General features: G+C 38.9%; 1 protein-coding gene across 1 annotated transcript in view; it reads left to right on the top strand.

The window, feature by feature from the left end:
• The window catches only part of LOC138007055 (nucleolar protein 16-like), a 7,147-nt gene extending 662 nt beyond the window's left edge, over positions 1 to 6,485 (top strand). Inside the window, exons 2-5 of the mRNA XM_068853742.1 lie at positions 3,113 to 3,227; positions 3,687 to 3,750; positions 4,589 to 4,695; positions 6,243 to 6,485. Of these exons, the coding sequence (XP_068709843.1) occupies positions 3,113 to 3,227; positions 3,687 to 3,750; positions 4,589 to 4,695; positions 6,243 to 6,392 (436 nt within the window). The 3' untranslated portion in view covers positions 6,393 to 6,485. The remainder of the gene's footprint in view (positions 1 to 3,112; positions 3,228 to 3,686; positions 3,751 to 4,588; positions 4,696 to 6,242) is intronic.
• The last annotated feature ends 3,515 nt before the right edge of the window (positions 6,486 to 10,000 follow it).

The raw sequence follows: 10,000 nt of genomic DNA, 5'->3' as shown, positions 1-10,000 counted from the left end.
CTTACTTAAAAAACTGCCACCGCAGTCCCCCAGTCATGTTTAACTTGGCTGCTTCCACGTCCACTAAATATCTTACTTTAAAAAACCGCCACTGCCACCTATTCATATTCCTTGTGATTCAATTCAACTTCAATTATACAGTGTAGGCTTTCGATTTCGATTATTTTGATTCGACTATGCAAAATAGTAATGTTCTTACAACATGAAACACAACTGAGTAGGGCCTCATGTCCTTTACAATGAAAACTCCGAAAGACTTCGTGATCGCCATTGCCCTGTTGCCAGACCGCAGCAACTTATTCTTCATAACATCTTGAATTTTTAACTGTCCTGTTCCAGTAATGTTTTTTGCACCTGGTGAAGTTTTCCCGTCTTTGAGTCCGACACTTCAGACTTTTCATCAATGCTGTGTTGACGTTTTAAGTGTGTACAATACTTGAAAGTTGCTGAGCAAATTTTGCAGAGTTAGGACAATGTGCCAGCCAGCAAGTCATGCGAGCCATGGCTACGAGCCATGTGAGCCATGACTGCGAATCATGCGAGACAACATGGAGAGCCATGTGAGTCAACATGCGAGTCACACAGTTATTGAAAGCTAACCTTTTAAAATGGGTACTTAGACTTAACAAGTGTTTATCAGCACCGTTTGAAATGGGTGCTTAGACTTAAATGCGAAATTAGCATGGCTCGCAGATTGTCCAGCCCCAATTTTGCAGATAGTTTTAGACTTGTGTGTTGTACCGTCTTTAGCCGGAATACCATAATATTTCCACACAGAGGACATAAAAGATGCAGGTGGATTCACAATCGCTTCGTCATTCGTCTCCATGTTTGAGAATGTGACAATGAGCGTGTCGCACATGGTTTGCCTTATTTGGAAATTCTCAAGGGGTGGTAAAAGGGCAACAGTTTTACCAAGCAATGCAAAATGGAGTACGAAGGACTGCACGAATTGCAAACGTTAATTCGATTAATCGTTACACCACTATCAACTATGGGACTGCGGACCGCAGTGGCAATTCATTTTACTGCTTGCCCTTAAACACTTTTCACTCATCAACTTTAGGACTGCGGACCACGGTGGCTGTTCATTTTACTGCTTGGCCTTTAACAGTTTTCATTCAACGACTATGGGACTGTGGACCGCTGTGACAGTTCATTTCACTTCTTTCCCTTTAACACTTTTCATTCTACGACTACTGGACTGCGGACCATGGTGGCAACTTTTTTAAGTAGGACATTTGGTGGGCTGGGTATTCTGCAATCGCTCCAAAATCGATTTCCAGATTTTTTGTGATTATCAATTTTGATTTCAAACAGCATTGGCTTTACTGGGAATGATGGTTGACCTCTGACAAAATGGGTGTGCTGGGTTTGCTTGGGTTCAACAGTTGAGAGTTGCCGTTGTAAGGTACATTGTATGAAGCAATGGCCAATAAGTCACAGTATGCAAGTCAGTGTTCCTTTCTGGCACAGTCTCAATGCCTGGGTGATAATTCTTAACATTATTGTTTTAATCATAATTATTGGTTTCTTGGGTAGATTGTGAACGGTTGTAAATCTCGCGTCGTCAAGCTCAAATTGACTACAGTTCCGCCTGAAAAATTCTGTTTATCACATGCAAAAACGACATTGAATTTTACACAACTTCCCAATCATCTGAGGCAGGTGTCAATTTCTTCCCATGAAAAGTAAACATGAGGAAATTTGCATAAATTCACAGTGGTCTGTTTTCAATAATTATATGAGTTCAAGAACTCTTTGTCTAGACTTCCAGTTATGTTATTCTTGAGAAATTTGAAACACATTTTGCACCCAAGGATAATTTCAACTGCAAGATGCCTGTCTTGTTTACCGGTACTTGTTTTTATAAACTTGCGGTAAGTCTCTCAGTGATAAGCTTTCTAATGATACCGGTGTATTATAATATGTACTGTACATGACAAAATTACTTGATTCTGGTTGGCTGAGATCAGTGCAGTTTTTTTTTTTTTTTTTTTTTTTGTAAACACAGTGAAAAAAGGTTAAGTCAATGCACTTTACTCACAGAATTTTCTCTTTTTACTGTATATCGATTTCTGAGCTTGTTCAATTTTTGTGGACACCCACCATTAAATGGTTTGATACAATAGGAGCTACGTCTATTTCAGAATGGAAGTGTCTAAATGACTGGCAGCCAGTCAATGTTTTCAAATCGCTACATATGACTTGCATGTTTTAAAAGTACCCATTCTAAATAGTGCTGGTAAACAATACCGGGGTATTTATGTCTAAAGCAGTTAGCCAATACAGCTGTAGCTTGAGCTGTTGTTTGAGTGGTAAGTAGTTATTGGAGTGAGTGATGATTGAGAGATTTGTGTAGAGTTCCAAGCAGTCAAAGAAATTAATGGATTCAACAGATTGACTGCTGTAATCAACAACTTCCTAGCGGTCTAAAAAAAAGATAAAATTATCAATGAATAAATCTAATATTTCATGAAGATTGACAAGAAATTGAAAAAATTGTAGGACTGCTGGACACAGAAATTTTTTAAAATGCTTTCTGGCTAATCTGGGCATATAGACACAGCCTTTCAGAATTTACATGTACCGGTATCTGTCTGCATTCCAACTGCTTCCTTGGGCCTGCTTTCTAAAAGTGCATGAATACAGTCTGTAACTAAGACTGAGTGACTATAAGTACATGTACATGTAGTGTTCCTGCAAACCAGCAGTTGCGAGATTGGTAAAAGAAGTACTGGTAACTAAAGATACTGTACATGTAGAGTGAGCCTATTTGTCTTCGCATACAGCAACCCCACAGAATTTTTTAAAACTCAGTGACTGGCACTCTGTATCAATCTCGGCAACATTACATGTAGATCAGTGAAACCATGATTAACAGATGCATGAGAAGGTTAAAAAATCCAAAATTTCAAACAAAAACATGATTATTTTGAACTGCCTTGTGATCATGGAGTATTTTAACAATCCTGTCCAAGTGCCAGACATGTACAGTAAGTAAACACCTGTTACAATGATGAGGACCTTGAATTCCCTTATTTAACATTCCAATATCTTTGTTTGCAAATATGTACCCATAGTTACTGTTTTTTTCCTATTTCTTTGAAAGTCAAACTTTGCAAAAAAACTGGGACAGAAAGAAAACTGTGAAGCAGAATCTCCGTAGTCTTGGTTTGGCATATGATGCCAATGCAGCACTTCCACTTCCAAAGAGAAACAAAAAGGTCAGTTTCTATTAACAGCTTTGTATAGCTGTGTTTACATTGTGTAGATGATCATAATAAATAATTGCTTTACAGGTTTGAATAAGACAAGTTGGCACCTACATGTAGCAAATTCTCTCTCAACTCCGGAAACATTTTGCTATTTTTTTCAAATTGACAACCAAATGGAGTGCAATAATAGTGCTTTTATAAGCTATTCATGATGTCCTCAAATAATTTAAGTTACTGTTTAATTTAACTTAATCATCTTCACTGCATGGATTGTTGATCATGCAGCAATAATAATGAAATTTCATTTTTTGTACAATCAGTTATGCTTCAACATATTGACTCCACAAAGACATTGTGCACTTTTACACTGTAGAAGGAGTACATGTAACAGTAAGATTACGTGTCTATTGTAAGGAATATTCTTCAAAATTAATATTGGTGAATTGTTATCATGTACATGTATCTCAGGATGAAAAGCTTCAAGAAGTTGAGCATATGGAAATAGATAAAGAGCCAACAGCTGTGATAAAAGGTAAGGATAGACAAGAAACAGTTGCTAGTGCACGCACATGTAGTTAAGACCATTATTATTTAAAACATAGTAATGTTCTTTCATTTTCTTAAAAAAATGAGGTTAGCCTAAGTTGGGCACAACATTATAGTTCTTGTCCAATTGTTGTTGCTGTTTTTTTTTTCTTCAAAAAGCTTGATGGTATTACCTTTTAAGTGAGTGTACAATGTTTCCAGTTAACTCCATAAATATGCAAGTCTTGGTACAGAGTATCCCATGACTCCAAATCCTATAGGCAGGGTACAGCTACATGTATTGTGAAAAATAATAGCTTTCTTCAGTAATTCAGGTAACTGTTTTGATTAACATTACAATGTACATGTACCTGTAGTCATTTTAAAACACAGGTTACTAAAGTTGGAAAGTAACAGCCTGCAGCTGAATTTTAAACTCAACCCACTGAACAAGTTGATCCCTTGTCAAAGTGATGTCACAAATCAATCTGGACTGTACTCAATCAATGAGCAAGATGTTTTGTGCACAAAAGGAAACTGAATTTATTAAAAATTGTTTGTCCAGCCACAATATTAAGTTTGATTATTTTACCGTAAAAAATTGTAAGTAAATTTTTTGTAACAATGACAAAAAGAATGGAGAGACCTGGAATTTCATGATTAAACATGACATTACAAAGGTACTACTTCATTTAACATGACTGTCAATTATTGAATAATGTCAACACTAAAAATCATTCTCTATTTTGGATCGGTCCAATGAATTAGTAATTTATTTTGTTGGTCTATTGAAATTTCTAGAATAGAAAGCATGACATTGTTTATAACATTATATTTTATAATAGAATTTGAGGAGATGGCAGCTAATGAAGTGAAAAAGGAGAGACATATACCTCCTGGGGAAGCACAATTTGTGTTGGGACTAATTCAAGACCATGGGAATAACTATAAGGTGAATAAGGAAATTAACACAGTGCAATGATATCATAGTTTAAAATGTAGGCCTGGCCTCAGTTGTTCAATGGCCAGATAACTTTATCCCTCCCAGGTAGGAAACTTTTTAATTAAACCCCTACAGGACACCAATATTTTTAACAACAACATCAGATTCTTTTATTTAAACACGGTGGGTTTAAAAGCCAATACAGCATACGGGGCCATGTAAAAAATGTTAATAGGATGATAGAAACTGAATTTTAAAATACAAAAAGGCACCGTGCCTGAGTAGTTAAGTTTTCTAACCAAAAAAAAAGGGGACAATGTCCGCATACAAAGTGTTCAAGTTACGAAAGATCTGTTTGGGAATCTAACACAGCTGCCACTTCCTTGTTTACGCACTACAATAATCGCCACCATGGCATTATATGAATGCATTCTATTTGTACCAACTTTTCCATTGGCTCTAACAAGCCGCAAAGGGACAGTCATGAATATGCATACTCTTATCACATCTAAGGACGCTTTCCTTTAGTCGAGGACTGGCCGGCCAGACCTGTCAGTTAGCAAAGAAAATGCAACAATTTGAAGGAACACTTGCAAGATAATCCTTCACATTCTTCTGAAGGAGTATATATTGTCCTCAAAACGAGTTACTTTGCAGGCTTTGTAGAGTTACACTGTAGTCCTTCCAAATGCCTGGTGTGGCCGGTCAGTTCTGTCAAATGGAAAGCGTCCTAAGTAAAAGCCTGTAAGGAAACCTAACAGCCAACATTTAACTTAAAGTAACACTTAATACTCAAGATAGTTTTTCAGCCACTGGATAAAGTTGCCAGGCTTTCAAGAACTAGACCTGAAAGATACGTGTACGTGGAGGAAAAGCGAAAATGATAACGAAGTTTTGATGAGACCTGAAAAACTGTTCTGTATAAAATGTTATAAAGGAATCAAACATGGCCTCTTCCTTTTCCTGCTGACAGAAAACCTCATATGGGCAGAACAACTCAATCTTTTATACAGTACATGTATGAACTATCTCACTTGTATCATGAATAAATTTTCACATTGTTTGCTCATGCATGTGGCGTGTGCGCTAACAAGCCAATTAATATCCATGACTTTTGCATCTTTTGTTATACGCTGTAAGCTACTCAAATTTTCGACCACGCGCTTTTCTCTTTTTCCGTTTTTCTGTCAAGTTTATATGGAATCGCCCAGTACATAATTGGAGTATTTTTAAGAAATAAGGTTTCGTGAATCGTAATTACGGAGCAGAATTTAATGTTGAGGTTCATGTAGACGTTTTGTTTGGGTTGTAAAATGAATACTTTCGGTACGCTCGTGAACAGTAACACGTGCCATTCAGAAAATGATATACAGCTGTAACATTTCTTTGAAGATCCACGCGTCCCCTTGGTGCAACCTTTTTTTATTATTGGGACACCTTTTACTTGTACTGTGGATTGCCTGTTCCGTATTATATTTTGTATACACCGTACGTGGTGTGCAATGGAGAGAGAGTACTGTTTGCTTTAACTATTGTTTTCGTTGTATACACTGCAGGATATGGCAAGGGACAAGAGAAATTATTATCAGCATACACCCAAGCAGCTGAAAAGGAAATGCGAAGCCATTTTACGATCAAAACAAGACTTTAGTCGATATCTTAAATATGTTAGTAATGAACAGGAAACTGAACTGAGCAAAAAATAATGCCACTCAAAAAATTACGAATGTTTAATTCTTACTTTCTGTTTGTTTTGTAACCCTTGATGCACCTTTTTGCCAACAAGTCAGAAGATGTTACACTACTTTGTTTTGAAGGCCCCGTCCACACCTATCCGGATATTTTTGAATCCGCAACTTTTTCTATCCGGATTCAAAAATATTTTCATCCATATTCAAATCGAATTTTCCCGATTTTCCCGTCCACACGTATCCGAAATGTATCCGGATTCACTCTAGTACTCAGGACTACTCAAGGAAGCAGAGATAACAGAGTATGCGCCATGAAGCCCTCGGCCGCCATCTTGAGAATTGATTTTACGGTAAGGAACTGGGCTCGATAATGTTACGTCATCCGGAGGAAAAAATTTCCGGATTTGGTGTCCACACAGTTCCGGTTCTTATCGGATTCAAAAATATCCACTCTGAAGAGCGTATTAAAAAAGTTCCGGATTCGCCAACGAATTCGCCGGATACGTGTGGACGGGGCCTAAGAGGGAGCCCATCCATCGCGACAGATCTTAGAAATATTTCCTTCTGTGTGTATCTCCCAGAGATTTAAATGATGGGAACACTTGATTTGAGCTTGGTGCATTTCTTGCCTGTTAACCAAAACCTGGGCTATCGCACAAGTTCTGCAGGATAAAGGGATAAGCAATAGGAGGGAGTTTTCATGGTATAATAACGGCTGCAACGTGCCGTTTCACGTTCTGCCTGTTAGCGTTCCACGCGAATCTAGTATCGCCTCACGTTTGATGGGCTTTTTACTACTAATCTACATTTGTTGGTATCATTCGCTTTTGACTCTTTCACTCCTGTGGAGTTCCCCATTGACTAGTAAAATCGTCTGGCGTTAGACAGAGTAAAATCTATAAGTCTCAGTGACCCTTACAGGAGTGAAAGGGTTTTAAGTAAACGTCTATAACTAGAAACATACATACCGTTGTTTTTGTTCCGTAAACATCAAGAGCATTAATTTTTTGTTAACGTGCTAAAATTTTCCACTTGTAAGTGAGGAACACTCAGCAGGGGCACTCATATGCACTCGCTTTGTTGTTTGAAAGTTTCCCAAAGTTTACCATTCGTTACAAGTTGTTCTGTAGCTTTCTCATTTTCCGCGGTCTAGCCTGCGAATACAGCCGCCAAACAGATTTACCCGTTTTGGCACTGCTACTTCTTCCGATTACAAGTACAAATGCCCCACTATTGAGCTATAGGAGACTCGCCGTGGGAGCGAGACTATTAAACTAGTTCGCTGCGCACACTCGTGAAATATTCTTCAACACTCGAAGAGAAATTTCGTATCTCCGCGCGGCCATGTAATATCCTCTATATCTCCAAACAAGTCATCGGAAGATCATTGGTTCGACTCCTGCAAACGAGGACTCCGAATTTTTTCCGGCGAGTATCCCTGACTCACTTCTCTTTAAATGCTGCCTTGCGTGTTTTCAACAACTAGATAACAGATGACGTCAAAGTATGGTAAGGAAGAAAGAAAACACCTTACGAGTGTGCCATTTACAGAAGCTGGAAAATGCGAATATTGATATGGAGCGCCATAACGTGTCTTGCAATCCTGAACAGCGACCAATAAAAGCCTAACAATCTCTATTTTAATCACCTGGCCAATTGTGCTAATTCCGAAATGTAGGAGTGATCCTCGCAACAATTTAAGCAATTGTCTCGCTATAGACAGCTGAAAAAGTCAGGCTGCTTCAACGGGATTCGAACCCATGACCTCTGCAATGATACCCTGGGCACCAGAGGTTTTTCTCGCGTGCGGCGGGAATTTTCGGTGTCGGCCAAAGGCCGACACAGCTTCAAAGACTTGACTGAAAACCGGAAACCGCGCTAGAAAAGTCTCTGGCACCCAGGGTACTGCAATGATGGTGCAATGCTCTACCAACACACAGTTGGAAGCAGCTCATGAGTTCGAATCCCGGTTTTTCAGGTGTCTATAGAGAGACTACTCCTATCATTCAATACATTGAAGAAGTGCCAAAGGCAAACCGATTATTTTGATATTCTTAAGCCGGAAATGACCCAGATGAAAACAAGGAAGGATGAAGAGTGGTCAGATCATCTCTGAAACCAAGACTGGGACATTCGTTTGCAACACAAACAAAATGATCTTTTGTAACAATAAATTATTTCAAACAAGCGATAGTTTTTTAAGTACTAAAACTCTTTAGGGATTTTTTTGGGCAAATAAAGAGCTTGCCGCTTGCTTCGAAAGCGGTTTCGGCCGCCTTTAGTTCTTTCGAGAGCGCTCTAGGCCAAATTATTCGTTTTAATTTCGTTGATTCGTGTTGTTTTCACGGCCTATTTCTCTCAATCGTTCGACCTAGGGGATGGATTTCCCTTTCTCGGCGCAACGGGATCGGTTTTTGGCTCGGCAACTATGGAACTTTGAAATTTGGATCGACAACGGACACGAAGTTGGACAATTTTATTTACTAAAATACAATAAAAAACGCTCTCTGGCTAAAAATTTTGAAAAGGAATATAAGCTTTCGGCTGTCGATCTACAGCCTTCCACGGATAAAACATTGAATGTAAATTAGTGAAATATATACAGAAAAGGCGAGATACATACATACACATTACATACTGGAATTGACCGCTCCCCATAGGGGCTTTTCAGGGCCAATAAATCAGCGAAACAACAGATACAACTGTTTAGAATCCCAACTGGCCGCAGGCAAACCAGTTGGCTATTTACAAGTGCAGCTGGGAAGTTGAATCAGGGACTACCAGGATCAAATTCAACGAGTGGTCTGTGAACCCGGGTTCTCCGGATCTCAAGGCAAGCGCCCTAACCACTGGGCCACACTGCCTCCTGCCGAAAGTAAAAGTAATAAAAAGAACAGAGTAAAAGTATGAAAAAAAGAATGCTGTACTGATTAGGAATCGGCTTAGAGTTATTGTCAGCATGCTTGGTAACAGAGGTGTGCCAGGCCTCTGGAGTTTTTCTAATACGAAAAGAGCCTTTGTCGATAACTCGAGAATGATTGAAATCAATGCGATGACCGAAAGACCACGCATGTTTCGCAATGTTTGACCCATTAGCACATGTTTTTACATTCCTAACGTGTTCTTTCTTGCGGGCTTCAAAGCAACGGCCAGTTTCACCTATATAACACCTATATAACTCAAGAGAACCCTAACGGTTTTGCTGTCCTTCCTTTCATCAATGGTGTTACGCAACCCCTAACAAGACTTCTTCGAAGGCACGATATTCGACTTGTAAATAAGCCCCTCAAGACTTTGCAACAAGAATTCCTTTCACCTAAATTTTGACCACCTATTGAATACCAACCCAACGTGGTTTATAAAATACCCTGCGCTGATTGTGATTGGTGTTATATAGGTGAAACTGGCCGTTGTTTTGAAGCCCGCGAGAAAGAACACGTTAGGAATGTAAAAACATGTGCTAATGGGTCAAACATTGCGAAACATGCGTGGTCTTTCGGTCATCGCATTGATTTCAATCATTCTCGAGTTATCGACAAAGGCTCTTTTCATATTAGAAAAACTCTGGAGGCCTAGCACACCTCTTCTACCAAGCATGCTGACAATAACTCTAAGCCGATTCC

Source organism: Montipora foliosa, chromosome 6 (genome assembly GCF_036669935.1).
Source record: "Montipora foliosa isolate CH-2021 chromosome 6, ASM3666993v2, whole genome shotgun sequence".
Taxonomy (NCBI): domain Eukaryota; kingdom Metazoa; phylum Cnidaria; class Anthozoa; order Scleractinia; family Acroporidae; genus Montipora; species Montipora foliosa.
This window is presented reverse-complemented; position numbering and strand designations above follow the sequence as displayed.